Source organism: Sorex araneus, chromosome 5 (assembly GCF_027595985.1).
Source record: "Sorex araneus isolate mSorAra2 chromosome 5, mSorAra2.pri, whole genome shotgun sequence".
NCBI classification, from domain to species: domain Eukaryota; kingdom Metazoa; phylum Chordata; class Mammalia; order Eulipotyphla; family Soricidae; genus Sorex; species Sorex araneus.
In genome coordinates, this window is record NC_073306.1 from 115,435,593 (window position 1) to 115,459,535 (window position 23,943).

The 23,943-nt window shown below is 53.3% G+C and overlaps 2 protein-coding genes and 1 long non-coding RNA gene across 3 annotated transcripts; all 3 read right to left on the bottom strand.

The window, feature by feature from the left end:
* Positions 1-973: 973 nt before the first annotated feature.
* On the bottom strand, positions 974-4,236 carry SOX12 (SRY-box transcription factor 12). The gene has a single exon (XM_055139648.1). The coding sequence runs from the start codon at positions 3,773-3,775 to the stop codon at positions 2,834-2,836; it is 942 nt and encodes a 313-aa protein (XP_054995623.1). The 5' UTR covers positions 3,776-4,236; the 3' UTR covers positions 974-2,833.
* A 627-nt stretch (positions 4,237-4,863) lies between these two features.
* Positions 4,864-20,702, bottom strand: LOC129404893 (uncharacterized). Its single transcript, XR_008630236.1, has 3 exons — positions 20,478-20,702; positions 8,145-8,245; positions 4,864-5,748 (listed from the first exon to the last, which is right to left on the bottom strand). It is a non-coding gene; the product is annotated as an uncharacterized LOC129404893 (long non-coding RNA).
* Positions 20,703-20,776: 74 nt separating this feature from the next.
* On the bottom strand, positions 20,777-23,608 carry ZCCHC3 (zinc finger CCHC-type containing 3). The gene has a single exon (XM_004612674.2). It carries the CDS (start codon positions 23,538-23,540, stop codon positions 22,266-22,268), a length of 1,275 nt encoding a protein of 424 aa, XP_004612731.2. The 5' UTR covers positions 23,541-23,608; the 3' UTR covers positions 20,777-22,265.
* Between the last annotated feature and the right edge of the window lie 335 nt (positions 23,609-23,943).

The window sequence follows — 23,943 nt, forward strand, 5'->3', positions numbered from 1 at the left end:
CCTGTGCCTGGACATAGAGCCAAGACCCAGGCTGGGCCCTCGCAACTGTTCCCTCCTCTGGACAATAAAAATAATACAATCTACCATGTTGTTGTTGGCCTCCTCCACAGTGCTGTAGGCCGAGAGCGCTCCACCCATGCGCTTTGGAAGTCATGTGGTGCTGGGGATCGAACCCAGGGCCACTGCATGGCATGCACGCACGCAGCCAGCCCCTTAAGCTATCTCCCCAGCACCAAGTTATTTCACTGGTGTGGTGCTGGGCCTCTAAGCCAAGTATCATACATGTAAGGACTATATTTCACCACCTGAGCTTTGAACCTCCCAGATCCTGGAACGTCCTTCTTACCTTAAGCTTCATTTCAGCCCGTGAAGTAGGAACTATTATTGGCCCCGGGTCACACAGATGCAAAGAGCTAGGGTCGTTTTGCTGAAGATCACGCAGGTCAGGGGTACCGAGCTGGGCTGGCTCTCCCTATGACCAAACCTGCTTCTTGAAACCTCACTAAGGTGCCAGGGCAAAGTAGCAACCTTGGGGGGCGGGGGGTGCACACTTGACTGCCTCACGACTTGAAAATGTTTGAGGTGGTCATTCTGAAACCACATGAGCAGCAGCAGCCTCTAGCTGCTCCCCTTCTCTGCAACTGGCTAGCCTGCTAGACCCCCCAGAATGCATTCTTACAGGGGCACCACGGGCAGGTGAGCAGAGGGTTACCCTGCTATAGTAGATCAGAAAGCCAGCGTCCACCCAGACACTCACTGCCTGCCTGGCTCCTGCAGGGCCCGGTTTGTCATCATAACAGAGACCAGGGAGTCCCTGAGTCAGGGGGCTTGAGGGCCCTGGGGCTGAGGCTGGGGGTCCTTACCTTGGGACCCCTAACTCTTCCTGCGCGGTGTTAAGTCACATGGATTTGAATCTGGCAACTGTTTTAGAAGGGTGGAGGAGAGGCACAGACTATAGAACCACAGGGCAAGGTCGGGGCAAATACACTTTATTCAATCCTGGCATCAGACTGGCGGGAGTCCTGCTGTGGGTGCCAGTGCCCCAGACTGGAGGGTCCCCTCCCTTAGCTACAAGACTAGTTCTCCAAGACCACAGACAGTGACACCGCTTCACGCACATGGACGTTTTTTTTTTTCCATTGTCTCTTTTTTTTGTTGTTGTAGTTGTTTTTCTTTAAAAAAAGAAAAAAAAAAGAAGAGAAAGAGAGAGAGAAAGAGCGCAAGAAAGGCCCAGAGCCGGAGCACCAAGCTTAGAGGAGGCAGCTGGTGGCTTTGTCAGCGACGGGGAACGCGTGGGGCAGAGGCCTGCGGAGACCCTGGGGAGGGGTCCCGGAGGACTCTGGGACCGGATGTTCCTGAGATTTGTGTGTGTGAATGAGAGTGTGTGTGCACCCACAAGGATGGACACACGCCGGTGAGATACAGGTAGAGGGCAGAGGAGGGTGTGGGAGGCCGGAGGGGTGGGGAGTTGGGGGCCGGAGGGGGTAACAGCATCTGGGATGGGGGTCCCCAGGGCACGTTGGAACAGGACGGGACTTCCTCCAACAGCAATGCGCCTTCTGTTTCTCATGACCAGCCTTCCGGGTGCACACGGCCCACCCCGCCTTCTCATCCCTCCCGTCGCGTTCTCTGGCCCCGCGGCCGCTCCTGCTCACTCCGGCTGCTCTAAGTGGGGCTGTGCCCGCCACTTCATCCACTACGGAGTCTCAGTCCTCCGTACCAACGTGCCTCCAGCTCTCCCACGGGGGCGCGAGCTTGGGTGACAAGAAGGGGCAAAGGGCCTAGGGAGGGGCCCACGCTGGGAAGGTGCCAAGGCGTCGTGGGGCACTCGGTCGGGCGGAGGGTGCAGCGGGGACCCCGGTCCATAAACAGACAGGGAGGTGTCCTGGGTCTAAGTTTTCTTGGGGAGCACAGTCCTCACGTGGTGGACGGGAGAGAGAGACCCCCCACCCCCGACCCCCCAGGTGGGGGCAAAGAGAGGGACGTGCTGCAGAGGTTCTAGAGGCAATCGGTCGCTGTGGGGGACGGGGGGGGGGGGGGCGGTGCACGTGGGTGCGGGCGATAGCGTGAGGGAAAGGGGCTCTACCACTTGGGAGAGTTCCAGCCCCCAAGGGCCCATCTAGTCTCTCTCCCCTTCCCGTGCTCCTCCCATTAAGGCAGTGACGCCCCAGAGGTTGAAAGGAAGCTGCGGCTCCGGATCCCGGGATTTCTCGGGATGGCTCTCGTACCCTCCCCCCTTCTTCCCGGAGCTGGCCACAGAGGCGTGCGCCTCCACTGGGACCAGCCCCCTCCTCCCAGGGAGCGCCAAGCATGCGCGCGAGGAGGGCGGGCCCCAGCAGCGGGAGCGCTTCCCCCACACACACCCCCTCCCCGCCGCCTCCTGCACCCCGGGAGGGGAGGGGGCCGGCCGCAGCGTCCCCCAGAAACCAGGAGGCGGGCTCGGCGCAGGGCGGCGGGGATCCGGAGCGGGCACGGGCAGGGGCGTGTCCTCCGGCCACGAGGAGGGGCGTGTGCACGGCGGGGGGGAGGGGCACGGGGTGTCGGAGTGGACGGGAGGTGTCACGGAGGGGGGGCTGGCTGCTGGTGGCTGTGCGGGAGGGGAACAGAAGGGGAGGAGCTCGGACGGGATGGGGTGGGGGTTGGGCTGCCTTGGGGTGTGTCTGCGGGGGAGGGGCATGTCTAGATTTGAGGGGGGGTGGGGGTGGGCACGTCCAGGAGGGGGGAGGCTGCGCAGAGATGGGGTGCCAGCCTCGGCCTCCGAGGGGGCCCCAATACCTGATTCCTGTATGTAAACAGCTGGTTTGGGGGCGTGCGCGCCCCGCTGACGGTGGGCTCAGTAGGTGAAAACCAGGTCGGCGATGCTAGACGGGCGCCAGTCCCCTGCAATCATCTCGGTAACCTCAGGGGTGCAGTAGTCCGGGAACTCGAAGTGCGACGTGCCCGAGGCGGGCGGCAGGTCCGGGTCGCGGTCCAGGGCGCTGCAGTCCAGGCCGGCGGGGCCGGGGGGCAGTCTGGACAGAAAGCCCAGCGGCTCCTCCCCCGACGCCACCGTCTCCTCCTCGCCTTCCTCCGCGGCCGCCGCCTCCTCCTCCTCTTCCTCCGGCTCCTCATCCTCCGACGGAGTCGGGGAAGCGGCGGTGACAGCCGCCCCCTCGCCCGACGGTCCCTGGGAGCGCTCGGCCGGTCCCCGGGCAGCCCGCCCCGCCGGGACCATCCTCCACAGCTCTCGCCCGGGGGTCTCCACCAGGCGCACCTCCAGCAGCTCTTCGTCGTCGTCGTCGTCGTCGTCCTCGGGCGCCGCCGCGCCGCCCCCCAAAGGCCCGCCTGCTGCTCGGCGGCCCCCTCGGCCGGGCAGCTGCGGCCCGGGCTTCAGCCGGCTGCCGCCACCGCCGCCGGGGGGGCGGGGCCGCGCCTTGGCGGGCGCCCCCTTGCTCTTTTTGCGCGGCCGGTACTTGTAGTCCGGGTAATCCGCCATGTGCTTGAGGCGCAGCCGCTCCGCCTCCCGCACAAACGGGATCTTCTCCGAGTCCTGCAGCAGCTGCCAGCGGCGGCCCAGGCGCTTGGAGATCTCGGCGTTGTGCATGTCGGGCCACTGGTCCATGATCTTCCGCCTCTCGTGCTGCGACCACACCATGAATGCATTCATCGGTCTCTTAATGTGGCCGCTCGGGGTCTTGCACCAGCCGGGCTCCCGCGCCCCATTCTCGGCCGGCCCCGGTCTCGGGGGCGGCGGCCCGCCGTCCCGCTTGGCCCTCGCGCCCCGCTGCTGCACCATCGCGCCTGGGCCCGGGGCCGCTAGACGCCGCCGGGGGCCGTCCGCATCCTCCGCCGCGGCTGGGGGTGGGGGAGGAGGCAGCAGCGACGGAGGGGCGGCCCCGCCCCGCAGCTCGGCCCGGCCCCCGCGAGCTGGGGAGCGAGAGGAGCTGGGCGCCCGGGCCCAACGGACGGCGGGCGGGGGGAGAAGGTCAACGGCGCGGTCTCAAGCGGGCTCAGCGCGCCCCCGCCGCCTCCGGCAAGTTGCGCCCCGCTGCACGCCACACATTGTTTTCGGGGGGTGGGGGAATCGCAGCCCCCGGACCCCCGCGGGCTCTCGGCTGCCTCCTGCTCCGCCGCGGCCGGCGCGCGCCGCTCCCCGCCCCGCCGCCTGCCAGTGTCTTTCTCCCGGCGCGGCCCCGCCGGTGCGCGCGCCGCCCCTCCCCCTCGCCGTCTGCGGGCCGCTGCGGCGCGCGCGGGGCCGCCCCGTGTAAACACCGAGGTGCCCGCTTGGGCTGCGGCCCGGCCACGCCTCGCGCCCGGGCGCCGCGTCACCCGTTGCTGGGCAGAGAAGCGGCTATTTGCATCTCCCAATCGCTGTCTGCGGGAGCGGGGCGGGACTCGGGCTGCGGGGCTGGGCGGGCTCGCGGCTGGGATTGGGGGTGTCGGATGAGGTCGGTTTCTTTTCTTAGGCTAGGGCTTGGCGAGGAGGTGGAGGAGCGCCTAGCGTGCTTCCCATCTGGCTCGGGAGGCATGGCCCTGCCCCTCGCTGCCTTTGAAATTTTACCTTAGCCAGTGACACCTGCCACCAGGTAGAACGTGGGGATCCGCCCCCTCCTCTTTCGAGGGTGTCGTTTTGTGTAGTCAGCCCCAGCAGGACATGTAGAGAGGACCTAAGAAAGCACCTTAAGGGGACTGATGCATCGCTTCATAGGTGTAGTCCCTGCCTCGTTCGCACAGGATGCATCTCTCCAGGGGCTCGACAAAATCGCTTAGAGCCAATGAGTCCCTTTCATATACTTTTCTTTTCACACCTATACAGAATATATTTTTGGAAGCGCCACATAAACCCCGAGAGAATGACTTTTTTTCTGACGCCCACTTTTCAAGATTTGAAATATCAAGGACACCCCAGACTATGGCTGGACTCCTAGGCTGGCGATTCCTGCAGTGAACACGGGAGGTCTGGGACTCCAGATTGCCGGCTAAGCAGGCCGGGCTTCCCGCTTCTCACAGTCCTAGGACGCAGTTCAAGGGTGCGTGGGGGGCCCCTTCCCAAGATCCACCGCCCACATGGCCAGCGTGCTGCTGCTGCACTAGGGCGCTCGCCCTCCAGGGTCCCGAGAAGCGTGCGCGGGCACGGGGCGGGGCCAGCCCGAGGGGCGTGCCCAGGACGCATGCTCGAGGCGCGTGGCTGGGAGGGGCTGCGCGCTCCCAGCTCACCACGTGTTCGCCCGCCCGGGCACCGCCGGGCAAGTGTTACCCCCGAGGGAGGTCACCTTCACGCCTGCAGTGGGCCTCAGCCGTGGGAGGGGGCGCTGAGGCCTCGCCCCTAGAAAGCTGGAGCGGGGTGGGGTCAGGATTCGTGTCCCCTAGAGGGCATTCTGCTGGGGTGTAGTGGGCACGGTCCGGGGCGGAGGTTCCGAGTCCGTAGCTGGCAGGGGGCACCCCCATCCGGACCCGGAGCTCAGTCAGAGGTGGGTGGGGTACGGAGAAAGGTCCCGAAGAGAGGCTCCGCAGATGCCAGGGGGTGGGGGGTTGGTGCTCCCGGTGCCCTGGAGGAAAATTGGAGCATCCTGGGAGGGAGGGGGCGCCTCTTAAAGGCACAGGGCTCTCGGAAGGAGCAGGCCTTCTCCCCGTGAAATGGTGCCTCGGCTGACTTCCTAGACACTGAGAGCTGGAAATCGCCGGATTCAAGCGGAAGCCTGGCCAGTTATTCCTTCCAAGGAGTCAGAACACCTGAGTTCATATCCCTGGCTCCTCCTTTTGCTCCATCTAAAAAGAGGAAAATGCAATTTCTCTCATATGCTTGTTTTAATAAGTAAATGCATACAGAACATTAATTAGATGGGGGAATGGATGCAAACACGTTCCTGGCACCTAGTAAATGCCCTCTATAAATAACCAGTTATTTGGAATTTAGAAAACCAAGAATGTAGAGATACTAACATAACAAAGGCGGGGGTGGGGGGCTGTCTGGATTGATTTACATTTCAAAAATGTATCAAAGAGTGAGCATGAGGAAAATTTTTAAAAAATCTAAATTTTCTAAATTACTCTTTTTTTAAAAAAAAACTTTCCCTTTTAATGCTGGTTTTTAAGTGACAAGTGGTGGGCAACACCATCTTCAGTGCTGAGGGACTCCCAAAGGATTTTTTCTAGCCTCTGCCGCTTTTATGATTTTTGCTTTTGTTTTTGTATTTGGGCCACACCCAGTAGTGCTCAGGGCTTACTCCTGGCTCGCTCTGCGTTCAGGGATCACTCCTGGCCTGCTTCTTGGGACAATGTGGGGTGCTGGGATCAAAACAGGGGTCTACTGGGGCTGGAGCAATAGTACAGCGGGTAGGGCTTTGGCCTTGCACACGGTCGACCCGGGTTCGATTCCCAGCATCCCATATGGTCCTCTGAGCACTGCCAGGGGTGATTCCTGAGTGCAGGGCCAGGAGTAACCCCTGTGCATCGCCAGGTGTGACCCAAAAAGCAAAAAAACAAACAAAACAGGGTCTACCAAGTGCAAGTTAAAAGCCCTCCCAGCTGTGCTGCGGCCTGCTGCTGCTATTATTACCATGACTGTTACCTTTACTGTTCCTATTAAAATTTCAACTGTTGGTCTCCTGGATGTTTCTCAAATACAGACCACTTGACGCCACCCCTGGGCCTTCTCTCCTCCCCACTTGCCCACTTCCTGGTCAATCTCATTCTACCCTCAGCCTAGTATGACTTAGAGACAGCCCTCTGCAATTGCCTGACCCACCCACTCCTGTTTTCTCTCTCTTCTCTCTGGGGGGGTTTATTGGGCACACCCAGGAAAGTTCAGAGGCAGCTTTTGGCTCATTCTATAGTCACACCTAGTGGTGCTTGGGGTATCAAATGAGTTGCCAGGAATTTTGCCACATTCAAGGCCTGTGTCTAATCTCTTAGACTATCTCATACTCTGTGTGTTTTGATTTTTTGGGGGCGGGGAGAAACCCTTATCCTTGGCTCTCTCCTGGAGGTACTCAGGGCAGTGCGGGAATTCATACCGGAGTCAGTGGTCTGCAAGGCAAGTGCCTTAACCCCTGTACTCTCCATAGCCCCTGAATAGTCTTATCATTGTCCACAATTGACTCATTTTCTGTTTCAGTGTATTTATTTACACATAAGATAATAAAACCAGTGAAACCCACAACCCAACAGGGAATAACTGAAAACTAGAACATTGATAATAACCTGCCTACCCATCAGAACTCCTCATCCATCCCACCCTCTACCTTCCCTGACCTGAGGAAATGCCTATCCTGAACATTCTCTTTTTTTAAGAAAAAAATAGGGGCCTGAATGGGGAACAGTTGTACAGCAGTTAAGGCGCTTGCCTTGCACTGCTGGACCCGGGTTCAATCCCAGCCATCCCTTATGCTTCCCCCATGCACCGCCAGGAGTAACTCCTGAGTACAGAGCCAGGAGTTAGCTCTGAGCACTACCTAGTGTGGCCTGAAAAACAAAACAAATTTCCTACAACCAAAATCTAACATGCCGGGGTTGGAGCAATAGCACAGCGGGTAGGGCATTTGCCTTGCATGCGGCCAACCCGAGTTCAAATCCCAGCATCCCATATGGTCCCCTGAGCACCGCCAGGAGTAATTCCTGAGTGCAGAGCCAGGAGTAACCCCTGAGCACCGCCGGGTGTGACCCAAAAAGAAAAAAAAATCTAACATCCCTTGCCCCTTGTTGTTAGTGCTCTCTCGCCTCATGACAAGTATCTTTGAAGATCAGGCTAGATTGCAGACTGATGTTGTGTTGCTAGATAATTGGGGTAGGTGGGGCTGCTAGGGGGTGTTTGTGAGAGCCTTGGGCACACCAGAACCAGTTTCTTTCTTCACTGATCAGCTACTACAAGTTTATACTGTCCCAAGATCTGTTCAGCACTGGGAATGCATTGGTGAGGATGGAGATCAGGTGGGTCCCCTGACCTCCTGACGCTTCAGCTCTGCAAGCTGCCCAAGTGTTCCAAGGCAAGGAGGAAGTTAATTGTCTGCAATTTTAAAGCCATAGTAAAACGAATTGAAAACCAGTCTGCTTGTAATTATCCTGTTCTCACAATTCTAGACCATGTCAATGATAAAAGATTCCTTCCAGGAAAGAAAGTTAATGGTCTACGTTTTGGAGCGATAAACAGTACAGCAGGCACTTACCTTGCATGCTGCTGACCAGGTTAGTCTCCAGCACCACATATAGTCCTCTGAGCCCACCATGAGTAATTCCTGACTGCAGAACCAGGAATAAGCCCTGAGCACTGCTCAAAAACCAAAATAGATGTTTGTTAACTTCAAATCAGTCTAATAACATACTCAGATGAACATGATGCTGAACGAGGAAGTTAATTCAGAGCATGCCCAGTTATAACAATCAGCTTCCAACACCCACCAAGTCTAATGCAGTGACACGTGTCCATTTTGAGAATGAGCTCCTGATACTCTGGAATCGTTCGGCCTTGCTATCTGATCACTTGTGTCTGCAGGCTCTGGGTACAAACTTAGTTGTGTTTAAATATTTGATTCTGAATAAACAGTGATGCCACAGTGATTATGAAGCTAAAAAAACAGAACCAGGGGCTGGAGTAATTGTATAGTGGGTAAGACATTGGCCTTGCACACAGCCAACCAGAGATCAATCCCCAGCATTAATATGGTCCCCCAAGCACTGCCAGGAGTGGTTCCTGAACACAAAATGAGGAATAGCCCCTGAGCATGGCCAGATGTGACCCCAAAGCAAAACGATAACAACAAAAAACACACACCAGAACCAGAGTTACTCCAGTTATGACATTCTAACTATCCACTTGAAGCTAGTATTTAAAAATTTCTACAGTGAAATAGAGTGGAGGAGGGATTTGGGGATCTTTGGTGGTGAGTGGGGGGCGGCAACTTTCGTGGGGGGGGTCATACCCAGATGTGTGCAGGGCTTGCTCCTGGCTCTGTGCTCAGGCATCACTCCTGGCAGTTGCCAGGGAACCATATGTGGCGCTGGGGATTTAACCTGGGTCAGTCATGTGCAAGGCAAGTGCCCTACCCACTGTACTGTCTAGCCCCTCAATAAAAATATTACAGAATGTGGATTTTAGTGCTATAAAAAAACTGAAAAGGGGGCTGGAGCGATTGCACAGTGGGTAGGGTGTTTGCCTTGCACAGGGCAGACCCGGGTTCGATTCCCAGCATCCCATATGGTTTCCTGAGCACCACCAGGGGTGATTCCTGAGTGCAGAGCCAGGAGTAACCCCTGTGCATTGCCGGGTGTGACCCCAAAAGCGAAAAAAAGAGAAAAAATTAAAATTGAAAAGGGTGACAAGAGAATAATACAAATGAAAAACCTCTGATAACATAAAACTTTGGACAGAATGTTAAAGTTTAAAGGAATGTTAAAGTTAAAAAGGAACTTTTCCAGGCCCAGAACTAGAAATAGCCTCTGAATATTTTTTGTGTGGTCCAAAAGTCAAAATATATATCTATGTATAAACACATATATGCACCCAATATAAGTTGATGGTATATATACATATCTATACACACAATATTTCTATATGTAAAATTGTGATTGTCTTTGTGTGCTTGTATGTCTTCACTCCAAGGTTCTTTCACTGGATAATAGTATAGAACTGCACTTGTGGCTACTGAGCATATAAATGTGGATATCACAAGTTGAAATATGCTGTGGTAAAAATATACACACAGGTTTTCAAAACCTTAGCATAAAAATGTAAAATGTAGTACTAATTTTCCCCCATGGATTATATGTTGACATGATATTTTGAATACACTAGATTAAATATCATTAAAGTTTATTTCAGGGGTTTTCTTTTTAACATTTTTTGCATGGTTACTGGGAAAATCATGTAACTCGCCTTCTATTTCTACTAGATGGCATTAATATAGAAGATGAAGGTTTTTCTCACTTTTACTGGCAAAATAAAAAGTGGTCAATCTTTGGCCTGACTCCAAATATTTAATTTTTTTTTAATATTGGGGGACTGGAGCGATAGCACAGTGGGTAAGGCATTTGTCTTGCACACTTGCACAAGGCTGACCCGGGTTCGATTCCTCTGTCCCTCTCGGACAGTCCGGCAAGCTACTGAGAGTATCCCCCCAGCACGGCAGAGCCTGGCAAGCTCCCGTGGCGTATTCGATATGCCAAAAACAGTAACAACAAGTCTCACAATGGAGACGTTACTGGTGCCTGCTTGAGCAAATGAGCAAATCGATGAACAACGGGAGGACAGTGCTACAGTGCAATATTGGGAGAGGGGTATAGAGGATTGTGTTTTTCTTTAATGTTCTCTGTGAAATCCTAAAGTCTTAGAAAACCCAGTGGAATGTTGGGCTGCCAGCTTATGAGATACAGTTTGAGAGTCAGAGAAATACAAGGCAGCAAGAAGGGGCAGAATTACGGGCATGTTCACAAGGAAAATGGGATAGAACTAGAGTCCTTTTACTTTGATTTATTCCTTTATTTCTTCTTTGTTGAAGTTTACATTCTAGTGTATGTTTCAGGAATGTTTTTTCAGCAGTCTTCAAAAGGAAGTTGCCACTATGCCCTCCACAAAAGAGCGACAATACTCCCACTGGCAAATAAACTGTCTCTACCTTCTGGCAACCTTAATCCTGCTTTTCAAATCTAAGAGTCACCTTTGGATGGGTTGCTTGTTAAACCATCCCATTTCTGTCTTTCTTGTTCTCACTCATGGTCTTTTTGTTTGGGGGGGGGCTTTTTGGGTCACACCGGGCAATGCTCAGGAATTACTCCTGGTGGTGCTCGGGGGGACCATATGGGATGCTGGGAATTGAATCCAGGTCAGCCGCTCGCAAGGCAAACGCCCTACCCGCTGTGCTATTGCTCCAGCCCCTCATGGTCTTTTCTTTCTTCTCTCTCTCTCTCTCTCTCTCTCTCTCTCTCTCTCTCTTTCTTTCTTTCTTTCTTTCTTTCTTTCTTTCTTTCTTTCTTTCTTTCCTTCTTTCTTTCTTTCTTTCCTTCTTTCTTTCTTTTCTTTCTTTTCTTTCTTTTTTTTTGTTTGTTTTTTGGGTCACACCCAGCGGTGCTCAGGGGTTACTCCTGGCTTTGCACTCAAGAATTACTCCTGGCAGTGCTTGGGGGACCATATGGGATGCCGGGGATCGAACCCGGGTCGGCCTCGTGCAAGGCAAACGCCCTACCCGCTGTGCTATCGCTCCGGCCCCTCATGGTCTTTTCTTATAGCCGAGTTGTATTCCACATCTTCCTCCGCTCCTCTACCTTCAGGCACGTGTGCGGTTTCTATATCTTGGCTATTTAAACAGTGCATAGGAGACATAGGAGTACATGTGTCTTTTTGAAGTAATGTTTTATGTTCTTTAGATATGCAGGTAGAACTGCTGGATCTTACAGTAAGTCAATTTTGTAGGGTTTCTTTTTCTTTTAGGTTTTGGGGCCACACCTGGGAATGCTCAGGCTCTACGCTCAGGAATTACTCCTGGTGGGCTCCAGGACCATAGAGCGTGTGCAGAATCAAACCCAGGACAGCTGCATGCAAGGCAAACAACCCATCTGCTGTACTACCGCGCTGGTGCCTATATTTTAGCATCTTAAGCAACCTCAATACTGATTCCATAGAGACCTGTCCAGTTTGCATTTGCACCAACAACATACAAAGGTTTCTTTCTGTTCAAAACCATTTCAACCCCTGCTTCTTCTAGTCTTCTCTACAAAGGCCATTTAAAAAAAAAAAATTGTACGTGGGGAAGGCTCTTACTTTGCTCATGGCAAACTCAGTTCAATCCCTAGAACCACAAAAGGTTGGTTCCCTGAGCACTGCCAGGTGTGATTCATGAGCACAACTAGGAGAAAGCCCTGTGCATAGCCTGGTGGGCCTCCAAACCAATGAAAAAGAAAACCCCCAAACCACACACTTAAGGTGCCAAGAGATGTCAATGGACTGAATGCGTTCTTTGCAAGCAGGGAAGAAGGGATTCCATGCCTGGTATGATGTGGTTCCCTGAGTGCTGCTGGGAGGGAGACACAGGCAAGCAGAGCCCTTGAGTGGCTCCACAGTACTGGCTGTGTGGCAAAATTCTACAGTTTTAATATGTTTTGGATTCAGGAGTTCAATTGTCCAATATAAATTAGCTAACAATTACTAAGGTCAATTGTCTCATGAACTCAACATCAAAAATCTTTAACTTCTAAGTATTTGAAAAACTCGTTCCTTAATCATTTTAAATTAAACTTAAAATACCTATAAAGAAATAAACTCAATACCGAGCAATTAATCCCATTGTCTAAATTTTCCTCGCTGTTTTAGCACAGAATGACATTTACTGTTGTGTAATTGGCAGTTTTGTTCTTCTTAAATAAATACCAGCCAATGATTATTCAGGCTGCAACGGACAGAGGCGTTACAGCTAGTTCCTTCTAATTAGAAGAATTCTTTTTTGAAAAATCCAGTCTTGTTGCTACATTGAAGCCAGAGGGAGAGCAGGATCGAGGCTCATTGGTGGCGCTCCTGGGCCGAGGGCAGTGCTCTAAGCTAAGGGGCTTGCCTATTGGTGAGTAGCTTGGAGGCGGGGCCTCAAGGAAGGAACACGGAGCCCATTGGCCGCGAGGTAGGAGGTGGTGTAATGGACCGCCAAGGCTTGTGCAGCCGGTTTCCACGGCAACAGAGGCTTGAAAGAGCCACTCAGATTTCTCCCCCATTCCCCCTTCCGGAGGGGGCAGGGCGGCCTGGATTTGAGGGCCATTGAGGAGGTGTGGGGGCTGGGAGTTAAGGGGACAGGGATTTCATTTGACCGAATCAACCTAGCAAAAAGCATCCTTTGCACTGGGTTGAGGAACCTGACCTGCACGCTCCTTAAACAACAACAACAAAAAATCATGCGAACAGAAAGGCATAAAGAAAAGAAAAAGAACATAATTTATCACCTCTGACCCTCTCCACGGGTGCAGCATGTGAACAAACACACAAAGCTTGGCACGGAGTAGGAACTCCATACTTGGGGGGAGGGAGAAAGAAAGGAAGGAAGGCAGGAAGGAGAAGGAGAGGAGGGAGGATCCATGATGTGGGCAGCGTGGCTTGAGACAAAGTACCCGTTTTATTGGGCTGAAAGTCCACACAGGGACCTAGAACGGTTCGGACGTGAGAGCCCTACATGTGGGGGCTTTTGAGAGAGAAAGGGGTCCCCCGTGCACTGGCAGGAGTGGGGGGCGGCAAAGAGGATCTTGGCTGGAGGTACCCCGGAGACCTGACTCTGCAGTAAGGCTCCGCGACTCCCACGGTTCACATTCCTGCCGGCTCTGACACTCACCAGCTGCCAGCGCGTCTGTGCTCCGGATCCGCGCTTTGTGTCGCGCGATAAACAGCACCCTCCTTCACCGTGCTGGTGTCAGAGCCCAGTTGAGATAATGCATGTCAAGTTCCTAATACAAAGCCTGCAGCAGCGGAACCACGGGGTCAGTGGTGGCTGTTATCATAATTGAAGAAGGGGTAGAATTTGACTAGGTGGAGAGAGCAGGGAGGCGCTCTCATTACTGGTGTGCAGAAGGGGGCGGGGGAGGAGCAGTGTGAAATCTGAACAAAGAGGCCAGTTTTGAGTGTCATACAGAAAATCGTGAGAGCTGATAGCCAGAGGACAAAAGGGGAGAATAACAATGATGAGGACTGTTTACTGAAGGCTGGCACTCTGCCAAGCCCTTTATAGGAATTGTTTTATTTCATTTTCTCACCATTAGACCCAGCTTTTATTCTGGTAAGGAAATGGGCCTAGAGAGGGTATGTGGCTTGTCTGAGTGAAGAAATGACACATTGGCGTCACAGTACAGCAGGTAAGACACTTATCTTGCATACAACCAACCGAAGTTTGATCCCTGACATCCCATATGGTCCTCTGAGCACAGCCAGAGTGACCCCTGAGTGCAGAGCCATAAGTAACCCCTGAGCACTGCCAGGTGTGGTCCAGAATTTGCACTTGTAGCACTGTCATCCCGTTGTTCATCGATTTGCTCCAGCCTGCACCAGTAACGTCTCCATTGTGAGGCTTGTTACTGCTTTTGGCATATCGAATACACAACGGGGAGCTCGCCAGGCTCTGCCCTGTGGGCGGGATACTCTCGGTAGCTTGCTGGGCTCTCCGAGAGGGACGGAGGAATCGAACCCGGGTCAGCCCAGTACAAGGCAAAAGCCCTACCACCTGCTGTGCCCCGTCTAAAATTCACTGTCACTGGAAGGAGAGAAATGGAAAGAGGCGGCAGTAGACCCAGAGAGAGGCCAGAGCTGGAGTGCGGGAGATGAGAAAGATGGAAGATTGAATAAACGGTAACTAATCAGCAAAAATAAAATAAAATAAAATTCACTGTCACTGTCATCCCGTTGCTCATTGATTTGTTCGAGCGGGCACCAGTAACGTCTCTCATTGAGAGACTTATTGTTACTGTTTTTGGCATATCCAATACGCACGGGTAGCTTGCCAGGCTCTGCCGCTTCGGGCTCGATACTCTCGGTAGCTTGCCGGGCTCTCCAAGAGGGGCGGAGGAATCGAACTCGGGTCTGCATTGTGAAAGGCGAACACCCAACCGCTGTGCTATCGCTCCAGCAGTTCTAAAATTAGAGGGGAAAAAAATACAAAACAAGAAATTACACAACCAGGGCCAGAGTGATAGCACAGTATGTAGGATGCTTGTCTTGTAGTTGGGCAAATGCATATCCGGTTTTGCTCTTTTTTTAGGGGAGCAGAGGCGGAGTGGGATAAGGTACCTGAGCCATGTGGCTCAGGGATAATTCTTGTTTCTGTACTCGGGAGAAGCCCCAGCAGTGCTTACTGATACCATATGTGGTGCCAGGGATTCAAATCATAGTCAGCTGCAGCAATTTCATACAAGGCTCCTAATATGTGTGTGTGTATATTTTTGATTGTTTAAAAAAAAAATTTTTTTTTGGTGTGTGTCTGTGATACCTGATAGTGCTCAGCTTCTCCTGGCTTTGTACTTGGGATCACTCCTGGCAGGGCTCAGGGGACCATGTGGGGTGTAAGGGATTGAACAAAGGTCAGCCACATGCAAGGCAAGTGCTCTACCCACTGCACTATTGCTCCAGCCCCTGTATCATCATCATCATCGTCATCATAAATTTTATTATACAGGAAGGTCTTAAGAGGGAATAATGTGATCACATTTCCTTTGGGGATGATTCTCCTAAATTATGAGACCAAGCTTGGTATCAGTAAGATTTTTGAGTTGACCTTTGTAAGAGTTTTAAACTTCCCCATCCAAGTACTTATTTTTAAAGATAGAGGAAATGAACCGTCTCTGCAGTATCTATGGGAATTTCTTTGAAATCTTATGCTGTGTTCATTTATTTTTGTTGTTACAAAACATTTTTGGTAAAGAGGTAAGGGACGGAGCTCAGAGATAGAGTCAACCTCGTATATATGAGGCCTTCCGTATCAATCTCTGGGACACCACCCATGGCTATTTGGAATCTCCAGCCTTACAATAAAACATGTGGGGCTGGAGCAATAGTACAGCGAGTAGGTACCTTGCACACAGCTGACCAGGTTCAGCCAAAGTACCCTGTATGGTCTGAGTGATCCCTGAACCCAGAGCCTGGAGAAAGCCCTGAGCATTGCCAGATTTGGCCCTCAAACAAAAACACAATAAAAAGCATATGTGTATATTACTTTATTTTAAATCCCATACATATACCAAATAATCCACTGTACACATATTTGGGTGGTGGGGGAGGCCCAGATACCCTCTCAGCAATTCTTGGTCAATGCAAGGGCCCAAGGAAGCATTGCTACAGGCACAACTGTGGTGATGCAGCGGGGTGGGGGCACAGGGTCCTCCAAGGCTGAATCCAACTGTGCAATGTTCAAGGATGCTCTAGGGAATATCTATCTGATGTTCTAGTACAGTGTAGGGGATGGAACCGAGTTTGGCTGTGTGCAGGGCAATGCTTTAATTCCTATACTATCTCTCCAGTTCCTATTGCTTTTCCCTCCCTTTTTTTTCATACCCAAGCTTTCTCAGGTGGTTTAGGGGTGGGGAATTGTGCGTGGCAATGCTGGTAAGAGATCAGTTGTGAAGGGACTAGAATCCAGGACCTCACACATGCAAGGCAAATACATTTGGTTTTGGGCCCTCACCAGCAGTGATTAAGGGCTAATTCACAGTGCAGTGTCATGCCTGGGACCGATCCCAGGGCTCCTTCCTGCATGTGCTCCAGTTCCCCAAGTCTGTTCCCCAATTCTGCATTGTATACTTAAATAATATCTTATAATAGGCGACTGGAGAGATGACACAGCCCGCAGGATGCTTATCTTGCATTTGGCCTACCCTGATTCAATTCACAGTATTATAAAAGGTCCCCTGAGACCCACCAGGAATGATTCCTGAGCACAGACCCAGAGCACAAAGCCCCGAGCACCTCTGGATGGGGTGGAAAAACAAACAAATATAATTCTTCCCATCCTTGTGTAAAAATCTCTAGAGCAATATTACAGCGGATAGAGCATTTGCCTTGCATGTGGTCAACATGGGTTCAATCCGCAGCATCCCATATGGTCCCTTGAGCACCACCAGGAGTCATTTCTGAGAGCAGAGCCAGGAGTAACCCCTGAGCATTACTGGGTATGACCCCTCACCCGCCAAAAAAAAAAAATCTCTAAATGACTTCTCATCATTCTTAGATTCAGGTTCTAAGCCTGATCCACCAGAGTCCCAAGATCCCCAGCCTGGTTGATCCCATCACTTCCCCTTTTCTGAGTTGTGGCCACGCTGATGGTACAGGCTTGGGCAGACAGTGCCCATCACCACTGTTCATGTGTCTTCTGGGACCACAGGCTGCAAAGTCAAAACCCTTTTTGACTGCCTTGCAGCTAGGGATCTAGCAACTACATACACTTGCACGGAGCTCAGAAGGTGGAAGTAAGGCAGAAGCCAAATAGTTTTTTTTATATGTATGATTGTAGAGACTGTGTACGGGTTCTGGCCCAAAGACTAGGCATTTCCCAGAGCCAGCAGCTGAACGCACCGTCCTGCCCTCCAGCAGCCGCTCTAGTGCTGCTGACTTTTTCACTTGACATACTCAGTGATGTGAGAGAGAGACACACACACAGAGACAGAAAGAGACGGAGACAGAGAGAAAGACAGAGAAAGAGAGGCAATGACAGGGAATCTTCCTTGGGAGTGTTTGACAGTGCTCAGCGTGGGGGCGGGTGGGGTGTGTCATACCAAACACCAGGCACAGGACCTATCACTTTTCCTCAATACCTTGAAGAGTTTGTTTCAAAGTCTGGACTAACCCAGATTTTATTTGCTTTTAAAATTGACTTGCCTTTCCCACTATTGGGTGGTAATTGTTGTTATCCCTTTCACCTTGCTCCTCTTCCCCCCACTCCCCACCTCAATTCATTCCTCATGTAGCCTTTGATCTGTTTGGACATTTCTCCATTTTTTTTTTCTTTTTGGGTCACACCTGGCAATGCACAGGGGTTACTCCTGGCTCTGCACTCAGGAATTACCTACCCCTGGCGTTGGTCAGGGGACCATATGGGATGCTGGGAATCGAACCCAGTCGGCCTGCGTGCAAGCCAAACACCCTACCCGCTGTGCTATCACTCCAGCCCCAGATTTTCTCCATCCTTGACCTTTATGTAAAGATCAGTTGTTTTTTTCTTGGTTTTTTTTTTTGGTTTTGTTTTGTTTTGGGTCACACCTGGCGATGCACAGGGTACTCTTGGCTTTGTACTCAGCAATTACTCCTGGCTGTGCTCAGGGGACCATATGGAATGCTGGGAATCAATCAAACCCGGTTGGCCGTGTGCAAGGCAAACGCCCGCTGTGCTATCGCTCCAGCTCCAGTTTTCCTTGTTAAACTTGATACCACCCCATATCTTCTATTTTCAGTGCATTCTCGATTTGTAATAATGTATTTGCGGGACTAGAATTTGAGCCTGATTGAAACTGTTAGGTTGCATCTCATCCTTGGCTGACTTGGCTTGCTCTTCAAGCCTGTGTTCACCCTTAAACACAGATTTTGCTTGCTTGTATCTGCTTTATCCACTCTGGAGAAGCCCATGTCTCTCTCAAACATGAACTTCCTCTTTTTTTCCCCTCACATCCCTCTACATGAGCTTCAGTAAAAACTCTCTTGCTTCACCATAAAGAAAAATAAATTCAAAAGGGAGGTGGGGCTGGCTTTTGGGCTACACCCAGCTGTAACTCAGGGTCTTACTCCTTGTGCTCAGGAATCACTCCTGGTGGGGCTCAGGGGCTCAGTGGTAGTGGGGGGGGGCTTGGGGAACTGTATATAGTACTGAGATGGTATCTGGGTTGGCCATGTGCAAGGCAACTGCTTTAACCCCTGTGCTACCTGACCAGCCCAACAGGTAGTGCTTAACATAAATGCATTTAATGAATGGCTGGGATGGAGGTATCAGATTGGAGCATTAGCACAAAATCAGGCCTCTTATGTAACAGACAAGCCTCGTGTCTCCTCCTTCTCGCCTTTTCCCAGTCCTATATTCCTGTGATTCTTTCGCTAGCCTGGAGTGGTCGTTCATCTCTGGGTCCAAGTTTTAGCACAGGCTGTTTCGGATGCTTGATTTTTTTTTTTTTCAATATTTTGTTTTGGGGCTACACCCGATGATGCTCAGGGTGTACTGCTGGCTCTGTGCTCAGGCATCATTCCTGGTAGATTCAGGGGACTATATGGAGTGCTGAAGATCAAGCCCAGGTCGGTGTGTACCTGCTAGCACCTGACCTGCTCCTGCTCCCCCTCTCCTAATGCCATTGTAGGTTTCAATCAAGACTTCCTGTCTTTTAAGAAATTTCCCTAGGGGGCTAGAAGGATAGCATAGCAGGTAGAGCGTTTGCCATGCACATAGCGGACCCAAACAGGAGTAATTCCTGAGTGCATGAGCCAGGAGTAACCCCTGTGCATCACCGGGTGTGACCCAAAAAGAAAAAAAGCAATCTCCCTAGATAGTTCTCTGTCCTGGACTATTTTTTTGTATTTCTGAGTAAGGCTGAGAGACAGCGCACAGGCTGAAATCCAAGCTCATGGGCATTGCCATGCACGCTTTTTGCGCAGGCCTGGGACTGATCACTGATACTGCGTGGTCCCCCAGCACAGAGCTAGGAGCTGCTCCACGGGGCACTGTCCCCAAATCAAACTAAACCAAACCACACCAAATTCCAAAGTTCCACCCAAAACAAAACCCCTTCGTAGTCTTTTAAAAAAAGTGTCTGAGGGGCTGAACTATAGAACAGCTGGTAGAGCCTTGCATACAGCAGACCCAGGGTTTAACCCCTACATCCCGTATGGTCCCTGGAACACAGCCAGAAGCAACCCCTGAGCAGCCCTGGGTGTGGACGTCCCCAAACATACAAGTCTGATTGCTCCTTCTCAGTATGTCTTGCCAAGTGCATTGCCTTTTTTTTTAAGGGTTGTTTTTTTTTGGGGGGGGGTGGGGGGTCACACCCGGGGATACACAGGGGTTGCTCTTGGCTCTGCACTCAGGAATTACTCCTGGCAGTGCTCAGGGGACCATATGGGATGCTGGGAATCGAACCCGGGTTGGCCTTGTGCAAGGCAAACGCCCTCCCCGCTGTGCTATTGCTCCAGCCCCAAGAGCACTGCCTTGTTCCTGGGTAGAGGCAGAACTCTGCACAGGGTCTGGCTCTGAGGACCTGTGGTATTTGCTGAAAGCTGAAAGCATGTCAGCAAGCCTCCAGGAGCCCATCCACAGTGAGGAATTATAATTTAGGGGCCTCAAGATCAGGAGAGGAAGCTGGGTGAGGTTTGTTCCATTCTAGCCCAAGGCTCAGGCCCCAGACAGCCAGGCAGGAGGCCCTGGAGCAGATCCTGTGGGGGATGGGCAGGGAAACCGTTTCTTCCTCTGCTCCCTCCAGGAGAGTTGAGGGAGGGCGGAGAGAGGGAAGATTCCTTCCATGGAGGCTCTGTGGCACCGAGCCCGCTGGAAGGAAGGGGGCGGGGAGTGCAATGAATGCAGGCTTTCTCCTAGCCTCTGGCCGCCAGCCCCCCAGGGAGGGAAACAGACTGTGGAGAAGGGAAAAAAGAGGATGGGAGGAAAGGAGGCGGGGAGGCTGTGGTGGCCTCAGGAGACAGGAAGGAGCAAGACGGAGCTAGCTCCAGTCTCCCTAGAGCCCACCAGACTACAGGCCCCAAAGATCATGTATTGGAAGTAGCCTCAGCCACAGGGGCGCAGAAACATTACATGGACAACTTGGAGTTCTTTGGATTGGATCAACTTTTAGCACCGTGCTGAACACCCTTCGAGTGATTACCCATTACGGGTTCTCTAGGGCTAACCGGTTAGGGTAACTCTTGGAAGCGTCCCGGATCCTCCTTCTCCCTCGGCACTCTCACTGCTGAAGAGGTCAGGTCTTTGAAAGTCCAGGACAGCTTTACATCCTGTCTGCTACTCTAAGATGTCAAAGAACCCGGCAGTTTAGAGTCCCCTCGCCCTCCTCTTAGTACTTACCACTCAGAACTGATGGCCCTCAGAACTTGGGATGCTTAGTAAAATGTTTTCACTCACTCCAGCAATGCTGATTCCTCGGAGGCGAGTCTGGGTTTGAACAGTGTGCTAAGTGGCTGTGACACCCAGGGTTCAGGAAACAACTCCAGAGGGCCTGGCACCAGGCAGTAAGTGCTAAGTGTTGCCAGCAGGGGCTGGAAATGTTATTTGCAGGGTAAACAAATGGTGTGTTGGAAGTATGGATTGAGCTAGGGCCTGTGAAGCGCGCAGTTAACACTTTGGAAGGAAATAGGGCAGCAGTGTTAGCAATACAAAAGATAAATATTTATTTGGAACAAAACTTTTAACAATCGATTTTACATTCTAAGCCAAAAGGAAATAGCAAAACATTAAGCAAAGAAAAGACAGTAACTGTAAGAAAAGCAGTGAGCACACTGGCTTTTCTATTTGACAACACAGTTGACCCGATACCCTCTTGCTCGGCCTGTTTCGCAAGAAAATTTTAGAGCTACCAGCTCAGCTCCAATTCTGGGTTGGAAACGCCTCTGTCTTCAGACTTGGGAGGCTGCAGAGAGCTCCAGGTAGCAGCATCTCTGGGATTTCCAGCTGCAAGGCTAAGGCTCAAATAAATGTAAACCTTTGGTAGGTATTTTAACTCAGGAGCACCTCCCTCTCACCAAGAACAATGAACAGGAAAGGGTAAGGCACCTAAGGTCCTGACACACGCTAATCCAGATATGGTACCCCAGGCAGCAATGGGTACACCCTGGATCAAATTCCTTGGTCCCTTCCCTGGCTCCTGAATACTCAGAAGCCCCAGTTTAGCAAACTCCCCCCCCCCCCCCCCCGACAATTTCTTAGCACCCCTCTGGGCTCTTTAAAGCGATCAGACTTGCTGGGCCTGCAAGCTTTGAGGAAAATGTTGTGAAGTGTGAGAGGTAGTGGGATGAGCACCGACTTTGGGGTCAGGGAACTCTGGGCTAGATCTGGCACCAGACAGCTGTGCCATGGGGACCCAGGCACTTAACCACTCCAGGCTTGCTCCCTCCATCAGACAGTGGGGGTTGGCCTGGACTTTTTAAAAAAAGTTTTTTTATTTTTTGCTTCTTTCCATCAAGTAACATGTAGCTTCCATGATTACATAAAACATGGCTCCTGGGCCACCAAGAGAGCTGTCACAAATCCACTAATTTTTATGCTGTAAGAGAGGCCCCTTGGCCACCATTCTGAGCTTATTGATTCAGATTATAATACACTTCTAACAACACTGGGTTGAACGAACTCTCAGACCACGTTAGAAGCAGCAAATTAACAGGGGAGGGGGAGAGAGCGGCAAAAGGTGGACACTCGCACAGAAGTGAGTGGACACCAGGCTCAATTCAACAAACTGGTGGAAAGCCTACCCCGCTGGGCTTGTAAGAGCAAGGAGGCCCCCAAAGGCGAGAAAGTCCTGGGAGAAGACAAGTTATGGGAAGTAAAAAAAAAAAAAATGTACCAAAGAGGTAATAAACAAAGCACACCAAAATACAAAAACAAAATTAAAAAACAGGGACCGGAGGGGCACTATCTGTACACTACAGTTCTCAATGGCCCTTACGAAAAAAGGCCGAAACGGAGTAAACTCGGTTTGAGGCAGACACGTCCCTTACGGGTTTCGAAAAGAGCTCCTTCAAAAACCGATTCCGACAAACATGGTTTAAGTCAAAGCGGAAAAAAGTTTTGGCACTTAAGCGAGGGGGAGGGGGATGGTGAACCGGCCGCGCGGTCACCGGGGCAAGGCGAGTGGGGTGCTCAGTGCCCGGCCAGGCCGCTGAGCTGGGCGGCCGCGGAATTGTGAACTGCCTTGGGACACTGGGCGAAGGCGTGTCCCCGCTTGCCACAGAGGTTGCACACGATGCCCTTGCGGCAGAACGGGCTCAGGTGCCCCTCCTCCCCGCACCTGAAGCACCGGTCCTGGGTGCAGCTGCCGCTCATGTGGGTGCGCGACCCGCACTTAAAGCACGTCTTGGGCTGCCCCTTGTACCAGCTGTAGCCCCTCTCGGCCCCCAGGAAGAAGGCCCCCGGCAGGTGGCGGACCCCGCCCTCCCCCTGGCGCAGCTCGATCTCGCACTTGTACTCCCCGGTCCAAATCCCAAACCTGTCGGTCACTTTCACCGGCACGGCCAGCACGTCGCAGTGGCGCTTGAGCCAGGTCACGATGTCCTCCACGTCCACCGTCTCGTTGCGGAAGAGGATGAAGAGGGTCTTCAGGCTGGCCTTGCTGCGCCCCAGCACCACGAAGTTCTCCCAGCAGTCCTCGTGCTCGCGCTTCTCCTCGTAGCCGCGCAGGAACAGGGCCAGCTTGTCTGCCGAGCGGAAGCTCACGTCGAACTCGCGGCTGCCGGGGATCTGGATGACGGCGTAGATGTCGCCGGGCTCCATGCCGATGGAGCGCAGGATGAGCGCGCCCACCACGAAGTCCCGGGTCGGGCAGGCGCCCTCGTCGCCCTGGAAACAGATGCGCACGAGGAAGCGGCCCTTGCCGGGGCCCGCCGCGGGGCCGGCCGCCGCCGTCGGCTCGTCCTCGGGGCCGCCCCGCTCCGCCGCGGCCGCCGCCTCCTCGGCCGTCGCGCCGGGCCTGGCCGGGGCCACCGCCGCCGCCGCCGCCGCCGCCTCGGCTTTCTTCCTCTTGCCCGCTTCGGCCACGCTCTTCTTCAGGCGCGCGTCCGCCGCCACCTCGCCGGCCGGCTCTCTCCGGCGGCCCGTCGGGTCCGCGCGGCCGGCCGGGGGGAAGTCGCCGAGCGCGGCCGCCGCCGCCGCCAGGCCCGCGCCGCCGTCGTCCTCCCGCCGCGCCGCGGGGCGCGACTCGCGAAAGTCGCCCTTCTTCTCGGCGAGGTTCTTCACCACCTGGGCCCAGCCCATCTTCTCGCGGCCGCCCTCGGCCTCGTCGCCGCGGGCCGGGGGGCGCGCGGCGGGCAGCAGTTGCGGCCGCCCCCGCTTCCTCTCCTCCTCCGCGCCGCCGCCGGTGGCCATTTTACCTCCTTCCCAGCATCCTCCACTCGCGCCCGCGGCCCCAGGGCGCCCCATCGCGCGCGCCAGCCCGCCCCGGGCTGCGGGGGGTCTGGGGCTTTTTCCCCCCCACCCCCACCCTGAAACCCGACGCCGCGCTCCCCCGCGGCCCCGCCCCCCTCTGCCCGCCGCGACGACCGCCGGGGCCGCGTTTCCGGCCGCGCCGCCCCCGACGCCGCCTCCTCGGTCCCGAGCTGGACGCGGCTCCGGGAACGCGGCCCCGGGCCCCGGCCAGGGCTTGGCAGCTGGCGGCGTCGCTCTCGAGGATTTGGGGTTTCGCAAGCGGCGGACCTCGATGATTTCATTCAGGCGCTGAGTCCTAACGGTTCGCGGCCCAAGGGGCGGGACCGCGTCCCAGGAAGGATCGCCTCGGTTTCTCCTCCAGACCTTTTTCGTTAGTTTGTTTTCTCCCGAGGAAAAT

Bases quoted from the DNA above. Each gene is read 5' to 3' on its own strand.
- ZCCHC3 (XM_004612674.2), bottom strand. From the start codon at position 23,540: ATGGGGCGCCCTGGGGCCGCGGGCGCGAGTGGAGGATGCTGGGAAGGA.
- SOX12 (XM_055139648.1), bottom strand. From the start codon at position 3,775: ATGGTGCAGCAGCGGGGCGCGAGGGCCAAGCGGGACGGCGGGCCGCCG.